The sequence below is a fragment of the Mobula birostris genome, chromosome 6, assembly GCF_030028105.1.
Source record: "Mobula birostris isolate sMobBir1 chromosome 6, sMobBir1.hap1, whole genome shotgun sequence".
Classification (NCBI taxonomy): Eukaryota; Metazoa; Chordata; class Chondrichthyes; order Myliobatiformes; family Myliobatidae; genus Mobula; species Mobula birostris.
The window spans coordinates 133,287,343-133,305,787 of NC_092375.1; the positions used below are offsets into that span (position 1 = coordinate 133,287,343).

At 45.0% G+C, this 18,445-nt stretch overlaps 1 protein-coding gene across 1 annotated transcript in view; it reads right to left on the minus strand.

Moving 5' to 3' along the window:
* slc19a1 (solute carrier family 19 member 1) overlaps positions 1 to 14,150 on the minus strand; it is a 48,467-nt gene extending 34,317 nt beyond the window's left edge. The window contains exon 1 of the mRNA XM_072262396.1: positions 13,580 to 14,150. Coding sequence (XP_072118497.1) covers positions 13,580 to 13,741 — 162 coding nt within the window. The 5' untranslated portion in view covers positions 13,742 to 14,150. The remainder of the gene's footprint in view (positions 1 to 13,579) is intronic.
* Positions 14,151 to 18,445: the final 4,295 nt, after the last annotated feature.

The window sequence follows — 18,445 nt, forward strand, 5'->3', positions numbered from 1 at the left end:
GAAGGACATATCCTTCCATTCTTTGCACATTTGTGTGCCAATCTAAGAGCCTCTTAACTACCTGTATTGTACTTGACTTCATCACCATCCCCGAGTGTACTCCACAAATTTGTATAATAAAAACTTACCCCTCACATCTCATTTGAACTTACCTCCTCTAACCTTAAATACATGCGCTCAAGTATTAAAATTTTTGACCCTAGGAAAAAGATACCAGTTGTCAACTCTATTTATGCCTCTCATAATTTTATAAACTTCTAACACGTGTCCTCACAGCCTCCCCTAGTCCAGGAAAGACAAACAAAATTTGTCCAACCTCTCATCATAGCACACGTCATCTGATCCAGGCAGCATCCTGGTAAACCTCTTCTGTGCCTTCAGAATTGAACTCAATGCTCTGGATGTAGCCTAACAGGAGTTTCACAAAGCTGCAACATAACTTCTCAACCCTTGAACTCAATACCTCGACTGGTAAAGACAAGTAGCCCACATGCCTTCTTTACCACCCTATCAACCACTTTCAGAGAGCTCTGGTCTTGGACCCCAAGATCCCTCAGTACATCAACACAGTTAAGGATCGTTCTAGTAACAGTGAACTGTCCTTCTATATTTGATATCCCAAATTGCAAAACGTCACATTTACTAAATTAAGCTTCAAGTGCCATTTCTCCATGCACATCTGCAACTAATCTATATCCCACGGTATCCTGGGGCAATATTCAATGCTATCCACAACACCAATCTTTTAATCATCTGCAAACTTACTAACCCACGATTTATACTTTTATCCAAGTCATAAATATCACAAACAGCAAAGGTTTTAGTATGGATCCCTGTGGTACACCACTGGTCACAGACCTCCAACCAGAATACTCTGTCTTCTACCGGCAAGCCAATTCCAAATCAAACATACAAGTCACTATGGATCACATGCATGCCGATCTTCTGGATGAGCTTACCATGAGGGACCCTGGTTACAGGAGCTAAGGCACTGAGTACAGGAGTTGGGATGCTAAGCTGAAGTTGTAGAAGACATTGGTGAGGCAAAGTTTAGTGAAATGTGCGCATTTATGATCACATACTTACAGGAAAGACACCAATAAGCTCGAAAGTGCGGAGAAAATTAACAAGGATTTTTCTGAGACTTGAAGTGACCCGAGCTATAGACAAAGATTGAATAGTTTAGGACTTAATTCAGTGGAGCGCAAGAGAATGAGGGGACATCTTGTAGTGATACGGTACACGGAATTATCACTCAAAGGGTAGTGTGAGTGCAGAACGAACTGTCAGCTAAAGTGGTAGATGTGAGGAAAGCTACGGTCCAGGTGCAGGTAGATGGAACTAGGCAGAAGACCAGGCTGCCATGGACTAAAGGCTCTCTTTCTGTGATGTAGTCAAACACATTACTAAAATCCATCTTGACAATATCCATTGCTCTACCTTCATTAATCATTTTTATTACTTCCTCGAACACAACTTACCCCACACAATGCTACAACAACTTCTCTACCACTGCTGTGGGACTCACTAGACCATAGTTTTCAGGATTATCCCCCTTTCCTTTCTTGAATAATACAACAACATTAACTACTTGCTGGTCCTTCAGGATGTTGCCGGTAGCTAAAGGACACAAAGACCTTGGTCAGGACCCAAGCAATCTCATCTCCTACCTCTCTCAACAACCAGGGTATATATACAATCACACCCCAGGAACTTAACCTCTTTAATTTGTTTTTAAGCAGACCTACACAACTTCCTTCTTCATTTCAAAATGCCCTAACTCATTAGCACATTACACATCTGATTTCACTATCCTCCATTGATAAATGCAGACACAAAGAACTTAGCTCACCCTCACCCTCTGCCTTCAAGAACATGTCTCCTCCTCTATCCTTGTGTGGTTCTACTTGATCCTTAGTTACCCTCTTGCTCTTGATGTCTGTATAGAATCCCTCAGGATTCTCTTTAATCCTACTTGCCAACGTCTTTTCATAGTCCATACTGGATTTCCTAATTCCCTCTTCTTTTCTGGCTTCTTTATAATCCTCAAGGGCTCCATTTGATTGTAGTTTCCTAAACGTTATGTACGTTTCCTCTTTCCTGACTAAATTCACCAACTCACTCTCAACATCCAAGATTCCCTCACCTTCTCTGTACACTGTACAGGAGGTCTTCACCCTTCAAATGTCAGATGTGGACTTGCCCAAGAATAGCTGTTCCCAATGAATTCTCCATAGTTCCTGCATTATATTGTGATTTGCTCCAATTTAACACTTTCCTGCAAGGTCTATATTTAACCTTATCATATAGCAATCTTAAACTTAAGGAGTTTTGGCCACTGTTCCTTAAATGTTCTCCCATTGAAAGATCGGTCACCTGGCCAGGCTCATTTTCCAACACCAAGTTCAGTACAACCCCTCCTCTCGCTGCACAATCTACCTACCGATTTAAGAAACCCTCCTAGGTGCACCTAACAATTTCTGCCCCACCATGGAGGTCCCAGTCTATATTGGCGAAGTTGACCCCATTGTTTTTTCCCACCTTTTCCTAATCTACCTGCATATTTATTCCTCAGTGTCCCAGGGACATTTCCACTTGTGCACCTAATAAAGTGGCCACTGCGTGTATAGAGGTAATGTTTTTAGATTTCCAAATGGTGCCACAAAAGACGCTGGTGCAATAATGATCCAAGATTTCGGAGGAAGTGTGTTATCCAGTTTGAAAACTGGTTTTCACATAGAAAATAAAGAGTTGGAATAAAAGTGTCCATTGTAATGGAATAGGGATGTAATTTGTGGCATTTCCCAGCAAATGGTTCTTCCTTCCCAACTGTTTACTATTTATGTTAATGACCTGGAAGAGGGAATAAAATACAAGGGTTTTAAGTTTGCCAATGACATTGAAACAGGTGGAAGGCCAAGTCTGCAATGGGATAGATTGACTGGGCAAAAAACCTGGCAAACGGATGGTGTGGGGCAGTGAGAGTTAAAGCACTTCAGTAAGAGGATTCTGATAGGGGAAGAAGAGAGCTGCTTTCACCAGAAACTCAAACCAGGGGACGGTCATTTAAAAATTAGATGCATAGACATTTCTTCTCTCAGAGGGCAAGGAGTCTCTTGAATCCTCTGACCTGGGGTGGTGGAGGCCAGGTCATTGGAAATACTTAGGTGGAGGCAGACAAGGAATAAAGGGCTATGGAGATCTGGTACAGGAGAGAAGGTGAGACCAGCATAGAGCAACCATGTTCATACTGAATGGTGCTGCAGGCTTAAGGAGCCTTGTGCTATGTTTTCTTGTGTAAGTAGGCAGTCCCAATTAGCCTAAAAAAGATCCAAATACACATTGCTTCAAAACTAATGCCTAGTATTCAGCATTTTAAGAAAGACAATTAGGTTAAACTGGCAAATCATTAACCATTTATCAGTATTTTCCTTTAGGAAAGGGACCAAGTGTCTCTCTAACATTTGAAGTGAATTATTCTAATTGACATCATTGGGAAGAGAGAGGGGCAACAGCTCCAGCTCTGCCACTGTATGTTTAAATTTATTTTCAGGGATACTGCACAGTACAGGCCCTTCTGGCCCAAACATTCACACCCATGTGACCAATGTGACTTTTTTGGAATGCGGGAGGAAACCAGAGCACTCAGATGCCAAATGGCAAATCCTTGGGATAGCAGATGATCTGTTTTATTGGACTTCCAAAAGAAGTCAACTACCATAGGCATCACATCTGCCTCCTACACGCAGCAAGTTTTAAAAAGCAGCAGTGTGATAATGTCCAGACACCTTGTTTCATTTATGTCAGATTAAAGATAAACATTGGCCCCAACACTGGGGGAAACTCCACTATCCCTATCTATAACCCCTGGCCTGAATTTTATCGCTGGTTCTCTCTCCAAAGACACTGAATTTATTTAGCAATCTTTTCCACTTTACAGAGACTGTCGATAGTTCACAAGGACCTCGTTCAGATGTAAAAGTCAGGGCTTGATGAGATCTTCATACTCTTCACAAGTGCCATTTCACTGTCTTGCCAGAATCTCCATATACGTTTTACACTTTTTAAATGAAAATTACCTTATTAGAAGTATAATATGGTTCTTTATGGCTCCATACACTTCCTGCTCAAGCCCTCTGTTAATCAGAAAAATAACCAGTGGAAGCCATTTTGAGTTGGAGCTGGGCCCAGGAGTTAACATGGCTGGCTCTTATTGTCAACAGGCCAGGATGAACCTTACCAACACCATCTTCCTGCCTCAGAGCCTTTAGTCCCCACATTTTGTTCATCTCCTTCCCCCCACCCCCATACCACCCTTCTACACAATTGTCCCACACTCTGACCGCCCCATTCTGTATGACCACTGACAAGCAGCACTTATCCCTTGCTGGATGAGTAGAAAAATGTCTGCCTGAGCAACAAACCCCTCATCAAACAAACATGACCCGTCCGTTAATGGGATTATTAATGACAACACATGGTACATACTAGTTTTATATTCCCTCAAATAGAAATAGTTAGGCTGGTCTAACAGGTGTTTAAAACGGTCGGATAAATTTCATCCTGTTGGAATCCAGAGTAAACCAATGAATATGATTTGACAGCGGACTCTGCAAGGAGACATGAGGCTTGGCTAGGTAGGAGAGTATCATATAAAAGCGAGGAATGAGGCAGGGAGATTGGAGAGGGAATGAAATGGGTTTCCAGAGCTAATGCAGTTCAGGGCACAGTCACCAGCAAGGATTCATTACTGGTGTCTAGCTATCAAGTGTAAAACCGAAGTTATCCTGATGCAGCCTCTCACCCTGAAACATCAACCATCCCTCTGTCTTCGCAGATACTGCTTGACCTGCACAGTTCTTCCAGCAATTTGTTTCTTGCTCCAGATCCCAGCATCCGTAATCTCTTGCGCAGGTCTTTTTCCAGCTGGATTTTCAGATGAGGACTCCTGCAGTCCAAAGACTCCCCAAAAATACACCTCAGCGCTCCAGTTAGGAGAGATTGGGTGGTCCAGACTGATCTCTTTGGAGCGAAGGAGGCCAAGAGGTGACTTTATAGAGGTATTTTTAAATTATACAACGCATAAAGAGTCATAATTTTTGTCCCAGTGTAGGAGAGCCCAAAGCTAGAGGCCATAGGTTTAAAGCGAGAAGGGGAAGATTTAAAAAATATTTAAGAGGCAGTTTTTATCTACACAAGTATGGCGTGGACTGTATGCAGGTAGCAGAGACAGGTGCAATTACAATGCTTAAAAGACATTTGCATTAGTACATGGACAGGAAGGTCTGGCGGGATATGGGCCAAATGCAATTAACATGTACAAGATAGGTAGAAGGGCAGTTTTTCATGCTGTATAACTCTAGCAGGCCACTTGACCCATCTTACTAGTGCTGGTAGCTACTTCCTTTCTATTGCTCCATAATCTTGCAAAGTTGGCCATCTGGGTACATTTAATTAAGCAGCCAAATCTATTTTCCCCATCTTTCAAAGCTGTGTATTCCACATCTCAAATCACTCAAGTCAATAATATCTTATGCTTCTTTCGCCAATCATCTCAAACTTGTGTGCTCTAGTTCCCAACCTTCTTGCCAGTAAAAATGTGTTCACCTCATTTCCTATACCAAACATCTCAAGATCAAGTATCTCCAATAAGCCTGCAACCACTCCCACCAGGAGAGAACCCCAAAAGCTCCACCTAACCACTTCCAATGACGATAAGACAAAGGAGCAGTATTGGGCTATTCAGCCCATCGAGTCTGCTCCACCACTTCATCATGACTGATTTATTATCCTTCTCCAACTCATTCTTCTGCCTTCTCCTTATAACCTTTGACACCCTTATTAAAAATGGGCCTATCAATCTTCATTTTAAATATACCCAATGACTTGGCCTCCACAGCTGTCTGTGGCAATGAATTCCACAGATTCACCACCCTCTGGCTAAATAAATTCCTCCTTATCTCTGTTCCAAAGGGATGCCCTTGTATTCTGACACTGTGCCTCTGGCCCTAGACCCCACTACTGGAACCTTCCTCCCCACATCCATTCCATCAAGGCCTTATAATAATTGATTAGTTTCAGTAAGATCCCCTCCTGATTCTTCTAAACCCCAACAAACACAGGCCCAGAGGCATCAAACAAATTCACCTCATATGTTAACCCTTTCATTTTTGGGATCATTGTCGTCAACATCCTCTGGACCCTCTCCAATCCCAGCATATCTTTTCTGAGACAAGAGGGCCAAAACTGCTCACAACACTCCAAGTGTGGTCTGACCGATGCCTTATAAAGCTTCAGCTGATGAAATGTGGAAAAAAATGTGCAAGAATAACTCCACAATTGATGGCTTGAGACAAAATAACTCAAGAAAAGATGGATGAGAGAAGACTAACACTTTATTCTGCACTTTGTCAGTATTTTACTTTGCACTATCCCAATGGATTGGTCTGTATGGACAATGTGCAAGACAAGTTTTCATGCATCTCAGTATATATGACAATAATAAATCAATTTACCTGACAGAGACCTTTGAAACTAGCAGTGAGCTGGACTTTGAGATTTCTACTTGTGGAGAGAAATCAAAACTAGGGCCCCAAGTCAGCAATGAATCAGCTTTGGTAGAAACCAGAGCCTGGAAAGTGAAACTCAGGGTCACTGGGTGAGGTTGAGGTGAGGTTTATCAATGCAATGAAGGGAAACTAGGGTAGTCACTGGAGCAGGAGGGTTTCCTCATAAATTGAACAGAAGGGGAAAGGGAGTTGGCCCACATGGGATGTGCCTCTGTGCTCTGCACTCTGCATTGCAGAGAACTATACAGCAGATATGAAATGTAGTTAAGTGTAACGTGCTGTACTTTACATTCTAGGTAACTTCCATAAAATGGAAGGCTGAGGAACCCCCATTAAGTTACTAATGAAGCTTCTACTTAATCCCCTACGACATTAGAAAGAAACTAACTGGACTGGGGTCAGGAAGGTGACCCGTCTATTTAAAACAGGATTAGCATAACTTCATGCAATCACAATGAGGCTCTTCTTACAGTTGGCTCTTCTTACAAAGCCAAAACCACTGCATCAAGCAAATGCTGTCCCTCTCTCCCACAACCACCAGCTTGATCTGTTTGAATCATATCTGTCAAAAGCATGACAAACAGAAGGAGGAAACAAAATCTTTCATAAAGCACCTTATACCATCTCTGAGCACTTTACAGTCAATGAAGTTACTCTGAAGCGTGGCCACTGTTGTAATGCAGGAAACACAGCCAAACCACGCACAGCAAAGTGCCACAAAGCACAGCATGGAATTCTTCAGGGAAGCTTCAGTGATGTGGACTGCAGTAATTCCCGCTGCCCTTCAACATGGTCTCATGGTTTTTGTACATCCACTTCAAAGAGCATGTGTACCCTCAGTTAAATAACTCATCAGAAGCACCCCTCTGGCTAGGCAACACTGCCTCAGTGCGATTCTGGATGTGTTTACTCATGCCGGGAACTAACTTTGCTGGAGTGAGATTTCAACAGAGTCACACAGCACAGAAACCCTTCAGTCTACTGATCACCCAGGACCCATCTTCACTAATTTTGTTTCATTCTATTATTCTGGAGTTGCTCCATAGCTAGCCATACCCTACCGAATCTGTCAGTGGATTGCAAACTTTGTGACAGGAAGGAAGCAGTATGCAAGGCTGGGTTCCTACTTGTCTATAAGCACAGGCTCTCCCCAGGACTGTGTTCTTTCACCCCTCCTGTTCTTACTTTTTAAAAATAACTATACCTCCACAGAGAAATCCATTAAAATCTCTAAGTCCGTGGATGACATAGAAACATAGAAAATAGGTGAAGGAGTAGGCCATTAGGCCCTTCGAGCCTGCACCACCATTCAGTATGATCACGGCTGATCATCCAACTCAGAACCCTGTACCAGCCTTCCCTCCATACCCCCTGATCCCTTTAGCCACAAGGACCATATCCAACTCCCTCTTAAATATAGCCAATGAACTGGCCTCAACTGTTTCCTGTGGCAGAGAATTCCACAGATTCACCACTCTCTGTGTGAAGAAGTTTTTCCTAATCTCGGTCCTAAAAGGCTTCCCCTTTATCCTCAAACTGTGACCCCTCGTTCTGGACTTCCCCAACGTCGGGAACAATCTTCCTGCATCTAGCCTGTCCAATCCCTTTAGGATTTTATACGTTTCAATAAGATCCCCCCTCAATCTTCTAAATTCCAACGAATATAAGCCTAGTCGATCCAGTCTTTCATCATATGTAAGTCCTGCCATCCCAGGAATCAATCTGGTGAACCTTCTTTGTACTCCCTCTATGGCAAGGATGTCTTTCCTCAGATTAGGGGACCAAAACTGCACATAATACTCCAAGTGTGGTCTCACCAAGGCCTTGTACAACTGCAGTAGTACCTCCCTGCTCCTGTACTCGAATCCTCTCGCTATAAATGCCAGCATACCATTCGCCTTTTTCACCGCCTGCTGTACCTGCATGCCCACTTTCAATGACTGGTGTATAATGACACCCAGGTCTCGTTGCACCTCCCCTTTTCCTAATCAGCCACCATTCAGATAATAATCTGTTTTCCTGTTTTTGCCACCAAAGTGGATAACCTCACATTTATCCATGACAGTGGTTGGTTTCATCTCGAATAATGATGTGACCTCTCTTGAAGAGAGGTAGACAATCCTGCAGCATGGTGTGCTCATAACAACTTGAAACTTAATGCTATCAAGACAGTGGAAATGAGGATTGACTTTGCCGACAAGCCTCTACCTGACAGCACCCCCTACCACATTGGAAATTAATGGTGTCTGTGTCTGGCCAAGCCATTCAAATCCCTGGGACTACCATTACCAATGTTATGTTCTTCACTTGGAGAGTCCAGCAGAGATTGTTGTTCCTACACCAGCTTGGGAAACTTAGCGTCTCAGAGCGTGTCCTGATGAATTTTCACTCAGCCATCACTGAGAGTGTTGTGACCACCTCCATCACCGTTTGGTTTCCCGCTCCAGGTCCAGCTCACAGCAAGTGGTCCACTCACTGGAGAAGATCATTGGCTGTCAGCTAACAACATGAACAGACCTATTCATCGCCAGAGCAAAGGAAAGAGCTGAAACAACTACTGCTGACTCCACCCACCATCACAGTCACCTATTCACCAAATTGCCAGCAGGGAGACACTGCAAATCCATCACCACCAGGACTACACATCATCTCCGAAGTTTCTCGCCTGTAGCTATGCAGCTTCTCAACAAAACTCACTCAGGTGTAATACGCAAACACGAGGAATTCTGCAGATGCTGGAAATTCAAGCGACACACATCAAAGTTGCTGGTGAACGCAGCAGGCCAGGCAGCATCTCTAGGAAGAGGTACAGTCGACGTTTCGGGCCGAGACCCCTCGTAATACCCTAACTCTCCCTGCACAGCATCTGCTAAATGACCATTCCTGGTCTCCTTGTTCTGTTGATAATGACTGAGTCTGTTGATACGTTCACATTTCAGTTTAATTGTTGACATTTGTCTATGAGACTGTTCTGTTCATTGCTGAACGCTCATGGCTGTTTGCACTATTGTCTTGTAAATTAAATTGTTGGTTGTCTGTTATGGTATTGTCCTGTGTTTTATGCTTGGCAGTGAACCACAATCAGTTCTGATAGTGGCAATAAAGTGGTTCTGCTTCTACTGTCCCTTCCCCACAATTCTACCACTACCCATCCATCAGCAGTAATCTACAGCCGGCAATTAATCTACTGGCCTACATATCTTTGACGTATGAGACAAAACCTATTGTCGCTGATTAACTAAACTCTGAAGCTTGTTTCTCAATCACACTTTATTTGCTTGGGCACAATGAGAACAGCATAGCCCTAGTCACCACACTGTTCTGGTTACCTGTGGCCACTTTTACACAGAACTGACTGGCAGTTACAGATATTGGCCATTTAGTAAACTGTGCATGTTGAAATTCCTTATTTGTAAGATCAATCGCCATTCACAAGTACAGGTGTTAAAATCAATAGAAAGTACAAGGATCAAGCTTACCTTCAGTAGAACAATTTGCATTTAACAGCATCTTCGAGAAAGACAGCAATATGACCACAGAATCAGAATATATAACAACGATAATGTAGTGATTCATATTTAACTGCATTCATCCTAAACAAATCTTGCAGTCTGGAATGCGGCGCAAGGAATTTACAAATCCCCTTTGGCTCTGGTCGCATTTTAACTTACTTCGGTAAAGCAAAGTACTCCTGCAGCATGATATCCAAGTGTAAATCTGCACCACTCACTACTGCATTTCAAACAAAACAACACACAATGCCATTTGGCACATCCATAGCAACCCAGTTCTTTCAGAGGGGAATTCCTTCACCCCTGGCTCTCCACTCAAATATCTGCAACTCAATCTCCTTCCGGTACGCCCTGGAGACCCTGATGTGATCCTGACCTCTGGTGTTTTCTGTGCGCAGTTTCCTCCTTCTCCCTATGACCACACGTGTTCTCTGAGAACTGCAGATTCTTCCCACCGCCCAAAAGGCTCAAAGGTTGGTAGGTTAATTGTCCACTACAAATTACCCATATGTAACAGTGACCAAATCTGAACGCACTGTTCTAATGTGACCTCATCAGGCAGCTTAGAGACAGAGAGCACAGAGACAGGCTTTGGCCCATTGAGTCTTTACTGACATCGAGCATCTATTTACACCAATCCCATTTTATTCTCCCCATGTCCCATCTATTTCCCTCTCTGCCCAGATTCTACCCTCTTCTTACAGGTGCAAAGTCTTTTTGCCACTGTTGGGGAATCAAGAACTAGAGGACCATCAATTTAAAATGAGAGGGCAGAGAGATAAAAGGAACCTGAGGGACGATATTTTTTCCACCCACAGGGTGATCTGTTTATGGAGTGAGCTGCCAGAAGAAGTGGCAGAGGAAGGTACACTAACATTTAAAAGATACCTGGACAGCTACAAAAAATGTAGGAAAGATTTAGACAGATATGGGCCAAACACAGGCAATTGGGACTGGTTTAGATGGGAATGGATCAAAGGACCTATTTCTATGTTGTTTGACTCTATGTCTGTAAGCTAGCTGTCCTCTGAAGAGTCTCGTTGACTGTATCAGATAACGTGCCCAAATTACCTTGCCTGATTCCTTAGCCGATAACCAAGTTAGTGCCCTCAGGTTTTCTGGCCACAGGGAAGAGACGTGGCCAGAATCTGAGGCTCATCTGTTTCCGTTGTGTTTTCTAGTAACGCTGCATTCACTGTTGACACAGATTCAGATCATCCACCCACAGGGCTGGCCAAGGGGACATAAGGAACTACAACCAAGTTCTGCCGAACATTGTGGGCATGCTAAGTTGAACCAGAATGTGTGGTGACACCCGCGGGCGGCCCCCAGCACATCCTTGGATGCGTTAGTTGTTTAAGGAAGCGATGCACTTCACTGCATGAATCTGAAGTGGTTTACACTTGGAGCTAAGCGCTAGAACAGGACCTGCACGTCTCTCAACAGGAGCTGCAGAAAATCAGTATCACTGCTGCACTGTTGTGGCTGACCGCAGGAGGCTGTCTGTGAGGCACCCACAGACCTGCTGCACACAAGGGCCCCTGGAGAAGATGTAGTGGTGGGCGGGGGGGGGGGGTGGTCAGGGATCCCCATCTGACTAATCAGCCCTACACTCCCCCAGGAACACACACACATTCTAGTGCCCTGACAGTCCAACCTCATCACTGGGGGAGGGACTGATTGTTCACACAGGGATCCCACAATGGGTGCATGGTGCTTCACAAACAAAAACTGGCTGGGGGAGAGGGAGGAAAGAAGTGGGAGTGGAGGGTAGGGGGGGGTGAATGGACTCCTTTAACTGGCACCTCGTTGGTGACATCAGCACCTTGTGCTCCCTGCTCTTTTTGTGACCATCTACCTATAAAGAGATCCCATTTCCATCAGAGGAGCTGAAGGTGAACGTGCACGGGACACGCACAAGAGGTCAGGAACAGAAATGCCCAGCCCAATTTGTAAATTTGTGCCCTTGGAGTGAAACTGAATTTTGCAGAATTGGCATACGGTAAAGGTTGGTGCTAAACCATCCACTTTGGAGGATATTGTCTGTATTGTTGCTTTCCCAATAGTTCCAGACTCTTTTGTGTCAATGGTTTTCCCCCACACTGACACTGAAGGGAATTACATTACAGAGCATTCTACCCACAGTTACGTAGGCAAACCTGTCAGATACTTCACAGCTGGAGCATGGCAAACCTCAGTGAGAAGTGCCCCCGGCTCAGAGCCCGGGGAACGCAGCCCCTCACCGCTGCACGGGGACGCTGAGTTCAGGCGGCTCGACTGGGACTCAGCAACATCAGTTCTGTCTCAGAGAGGAGGATTAGCTTCAAGTCGCAGTGCAAGTCCCACATAAAGTAACTCTAAGGGCACTCAGATCTCAGAGGATGAGGTGTTACCTTCTTGTTCCACCTGGACCCAAGTGAACAACATTCCTGCTAGCCTGAAGCATCACTTCAAACCCGGCGGTGTGAATGGACTCATTGGGAACCATGTTGAAAAACGGGAAACTTCTTCCTGGTGTCTCAGGAAAAATCCATTCCTCAAGCAAGTGTACTGATTATGCAGCCACACTGCTGTGAGTATGGTGCTGTGGGGCAAAAAATATAACAGACCAGCAAACCTCCTGAGCCACACTTCATGTGGCTGTGGATATGGTGCAAGTTTGAAGCTCTAGGCGTTAGAGGAGATTTGCCGTGTTACCAAAGACTCTAGCAAATTTCTAGATGTATAGTGGAGGGCATTCCGACTGGCTGCATCACAGCCTGGTATGGGGACTGAAATGTGCAGTGCTGTGGAGGGAGGTACGTGCGTAGATTCAGCCAGGACAGGTACCTCAAGAAGGCAGCATCCATCATTAAGGATCCTCACCATCCAGGACCTAAACTCATCCTGTTATCACCATAAGGGAGGAGGTACAGGAGCATGGAGACACACACTCAAGGATTTAGAAACAGCTTCTTCCCCTCCCACATCAGCTTTCTGAACAGTCCAGGAACAGTACCTTGTTATTCCTGTGATTTTAACTGTTTGGTAATTGACCTTCTTTGCACTGTAGTGCCAGCGCAAAACAACAAATTTCACCCCACTGTAACAGTGATAATAAAGGTGATTCTGAAGGGCATTATGTAAATGAAAGTCATACTTTAATTCATATTCCTTTTAGTTAAATGCAATTAACCCAAGGAGCGGCACACACCTAACAGCCCAGAGCAGTGACCTGCTTGATCCTGAGACCCCGCCAGTACATCTGGCTAACTTCACCCCGAACGGATTACCACCACAAACACACAACTATCCCTCTACACAACCTGCATCAATTATGGGGACTTTTACTGAAGGTCCCACTACTTCATGGGATACGACCAGATGGGAACTAATTGCAAACCATATATTAAACATGAAGTCAGTGACCAGATTACAGCTTGGGAGATCCACTAAACATAAGAACCCGCTGAAGAGTGTAAAGCCCTCTGTCACATTTCATCACCTCACGGCACTCACCTGCTCCCTGGTAAAATTCTTGTCTGGTCCCAGGAGGTAAGGAGTGATGAAGCTCTCTGCTGGCTTAACCTGAATCATGAAGCCGTAAAAGCACAGATACATGACGGAGAATTTCCAGCAATCGCCCGGCTCGGCCGGTTTCTCTGCCACCTCGGGGTCCATGATGCTCCAAGATCCTCACGGGCGACCCCAGTCCCGGCTGCTCTCAGAACGGGGATGGGGTTGTTTCCCTCTCTTTTATCACTTGTAGGGACCTTCGCTCCCTTCCCGCAATCGAGGGGCAAAGGTGCTGGGCTCGCAGGAGCGCCGTCCCCAGGGCGGCCGACCTGAACTCGCTCTCTCAGGCGACTTGCCCCGTCCCCAAAATGAAGTGTCCTTATGGAGATCCCGCTCCCTGCCCCGCCACCGGCGCCGGCGACTGTCACGAGTACACAGCCAGCCAGCGTCCTGAGCGTTTGTCGCGCTGCCGAACAAGTGCAGCCCAATATAAGCAGGGCTTGTCCCCGCCTCCAGCCAGAGGGGACTCCTGGCAAAAACACTAGCTTCACTCTCCACCGAAACCCTGGCGTCCCCTGCCCTACCCACAAGCCTCCTCACAGTGCAGGCTGGGAATTGGAGTCCGTCATCTCCCGGGTGAAGAGCCGCCGCCGCAGCGAACTAAGATTCCCAGGGTCCACTGCACCAGCTAACAGTACTCCAAGCATTGCAGTCAAAGCGTTGGTGCATGCACAGACACGGCAGTCAAAGCACCGGTGCAAACACAGCCCCCTGCTCCCCACCCACCCCGACTTTTCTAATGACATCACCGGCAATGGGCGGCTTCTTCCACACTGCCAATGGCTTCTCTAGCGCGTTTCAAACTCGCCCGGTCGCTGGAGGTCCGTGGCACGTTTCCACTGAGCAGCGCTTCAGTGGCGTTTAAAATTCTGACCGAGTGCAGCTGCCCTATCACATCAGAATCCACTCCACACTCTCAGTGGCATACTCTATACTTCTCTATACTTCTAGTCAAGGATCATCGCTCACTTTACCAATGGTAATGGGAGGGACTATTTCTGTGCTGTGACAGTTTCCCCAAGGGTGGGTGGTTGATAAGTGACTGACAGATGGTTTAGATAGGTAGAAGGCCCTGTTTACCAGTTCAAACTGTTCAAACTGTTCCATTTATTATCAGAGAATGAATACAGTATACAACCTGAAATGCTTGTCTTCACAGACATCCACGAAAAGCAGAAAACCCCCCAAAGGAATGAATAGCAGAAAAGTGTTAGAACCCCGAAGCCCCTCTCCCCCACTCCCGCGCAATCAGCAGCCAGCATCAATGCGCATTTCAGTGCTGTGGTACTCTGTGAGTCTGTAAGATGGGCACGGTTTGCAGGCCATTAGGGGAACGTCGACTCAAACCATGAGAGGCCTGCATCGGGCATTTTCATGCCTTACAAGGCGCAGATTGGAAGTCTGTGCGGGGCTCCACTCCTCGCACAGACACTAGAGCAATGTGTGGTTAAGTGCCTTGCTGAAGGACACAAACACGCTGCCACAGCTGAGGCTCGAACTAGTGACCTTCAGATCACTAGACGAACGCCTTAACCACTTGGCCATGTGCCTAACACCAAGTTCCTACAAAGTGAAACCTAACATCATGAATGGCAGTGATGCTTCACTCCCAGATGAGCTCAACGCCTTTTACACATTTTGAAAGGGAGAATAAAACTAGAGCTATGAGGATCCCTGCAACCCTGTGATCTCTGTCTTAGAGGCCACCGTTAGAACATCGTTCGAGAGGGTGAACACTTGCAAGGTGACAGACCTTGATGGTGTACCTCGTAGACTCTGACAACCTGTGCCAACCAATTGATGGGTGTGTTGAGAGACATTTTTAATCTCTCACTGCTACATTGGAAGTTCCCACCTGCTTCTAAAGGGCAACAATCATGCCAGTGCCCAAGAAGAGCAGGGTGAGCTGCTTGAACAGCTATTACCCAGTAGTACTCATATCTATGGTGGTGAAATGCTAGTTATGACTAGAATCAACCCCTGCCTAAGCAAGGACCCACTGTATTTTGCCCATCGCCACAATAGCGATGCAGTGGATATGATCTCATTGGCTCTTCACACGCCTTGGATCACTTGGGCGATACAAATACTTACATCAGGCTGCTGTCGTTGACTACAGCTCAGTGTTTAACACAACCATTCCTACAGTTCTGACCAAAAAGCTCCAAAACCTGGGCCTCTGTCCCTCCCTCTACACCGGATCCTCAACTTCCTCACCGGGAGACCACAGTTTGTGCGGATCAGAAATAACATCTTCACCTTGCTGATAATCAACACTGGCACACCTCAAGGTTTTGTGCTTAGCCCACTGCTCTACTCTCTCTGCACCCATGACTGTGTGGTTAGGCACAGCTCAAATGTCATCTATAAATTTGCTGACAATATAACTATTGCTGGCAGAAGGGATGCAGGAGTGAGAAAGTTCGGCTCATTGAATAATATTCCAGCAAAAACTTTGCACTCAACATCAGTAACACCGAAGAATTGATTGTGGACTTCGGAAAGGATAAGATGAGAGAACACATGCCTGTCCTCATCGAGGGATCAGAAGTGGGAAGGGTGAGTGCTTTCAAGTTCCTAGATGTTAGCATCTCTGAGGACCCAACATATCGTTGCAGTTACAAAGAAGGCACGACAGTGACTATATTTCATTACGAGTTTGAGGGGTTTTGGTAAGTCACCAAAGACACTTGCAAATTTCTACAGCTGTACCATGGAGTGCATCCTAACTGGCTGCATCACTATTTGGTATGGGGGTGGCTACTGCACAGGATCAAAATAAGCTACAGAATGTCGTAAGCTCAGTCATCTCCATCTTGGGCACTAGCCTCCCCAGCATCCAGGATATCTTCAAGGAACGATGCCTCAAAAAGGCGGCATCCGTCATTAAGGACCCCATCATCCAGACATGTCCTCTTCTCATTGCTACCGCCAATGCACACACTCAGAAACAGCTTCTTACCCTCTGCCATCACATTTCTGAATGGACATTGAACCCATGAACACTACTTATTTTAATATCTTTTTGCACTTCTTATTTAAATATATATATGTACTATACAGCTTTTACTATTATGTATTGCAATGTACTGCTGCCACATAGCAACAAATTTCACGACATATGTCAGTGATGTTAAACCTGATTCAGATTCTGATTAGGCTGGGGTTAAGTAGGTGGGTTGCCGGGCAACTTGGCTCATTAGGCCAGAAGGGCCTGTTCTGTGCTGTATCTTTAAATAAATAAACATAGTGAAATGAATTACAAACTACCCGCTCCCCACAAATGATTCTCGACTCATTGAGTTGTGTATGCTAAACCATTTTGTGGGATGTAACTTTGATCTAACTCCCCGGGGCAAGGTTTCAACCAGGTACGTTGACAATTATTCTCCCCCCCACAGATGCCACTTGACTCACTGAGATGTAAACGTAACTTTGCTGGATCAAATAACGACAGCACAAAAAGATCGTTACTTATCTTTTCACCGGTTTATTTCTCCAAGCTCAGCCGGCGAGTGAACTTGGACCCGACATCAGGGAAAGAATCTTTCTTATCTCCCCGGCTGTTCTACAAGTTCACTGCCCGATGTCAGAATTGTCAGAAGTTATAAGGCCACCGATACAAAAGAACAATCAGTTTGATAACCAATCCAGCCAAGTCAATGGACTATTGATACAGAGAACAATCAGTTTGATAACTATTCCGGTCAAGTCAATGGACTATTGATACAGAGAACAATCAGTTTGATAACTATTCCGGTCAAGTCAATGGACTATTGATACAAACGTACAATCAATTTGTTAGACACTCCAGCCACCTTAATTAAAGAAAGGAATGTCCTACCTGGTTTGCTGGAGCCACAACTTAATGACAAAGATAAGAACATCCGTCAAATTTATGCTTTAATTAAGAAAGGAATGTTCTGTCTAATTTCTATCAGGTACTGCTTTTTGTCAAAATCAAAAAGTGTGAAAAGCCCAGAGACATCTTATGTGGATCTGGGCGAACTTTAATCATCTTGCTCCAAAGAAAGCAGCTGTGAGATGTTATTCAAACACACTGCAGTCACAGACATAGTCAGTACTTAATTCATTGTATACAGGGATCTTGAGAATCCCCCATTCCCTTAAACTTTATCAGGGACTGTTTGTTGCTGTTCTGAAATGTGTTGACAGGTTTGATAGAAAGAGCGAGGGATACAATCCCAATGTTAGATCCAGGCAGTCCAGTTGAGCGTTCGCACAAAAGGCAGTGGAGACCAGGAACCCTTCGCCTAAGAACTGCGAGGTCCTCAGACCAACCACAACTCCAGCTGATGGGTTTTTGTTGGGTGGGGATATGAAACAGAAGGAGCCATTCCCCACGAGTACAGTCCCCCCCGCCTTTCTTTGTAGCTTCCTTCTCATATGCCTGTTAGCTCCCTGGGGTTCACAAAGCAGAGGGAGTATGGAGCTTGGGTATTGTCAGTGCTCTGACTGAAGAGAGCTTCTGGCACATTGACCTTAATAAATCAAAGTATTGAGTACAAGAGTTGGAATTTTATGTTGAAATTATCTAAAATGTTGTTGAAGCCTAGTTTGGAGCGTTGTGTGTAGTTCTGGTCACCTACTTACAGGAAATATATTAATAACATTGAAATAGTGCAGAGAAACTTTACCAGGATGTTGTAGGACTTGAGGACCTGAGTTATAGGGAGAGGTTGAATAGGTTAGGACCTTATTCTCTAGAGTATATGAGAATAAGGGGAGATTTGATAGCGGTATACCAATCCTCATAGAGGGATCAGAAATGGAGAGAGAGCAGTTTCA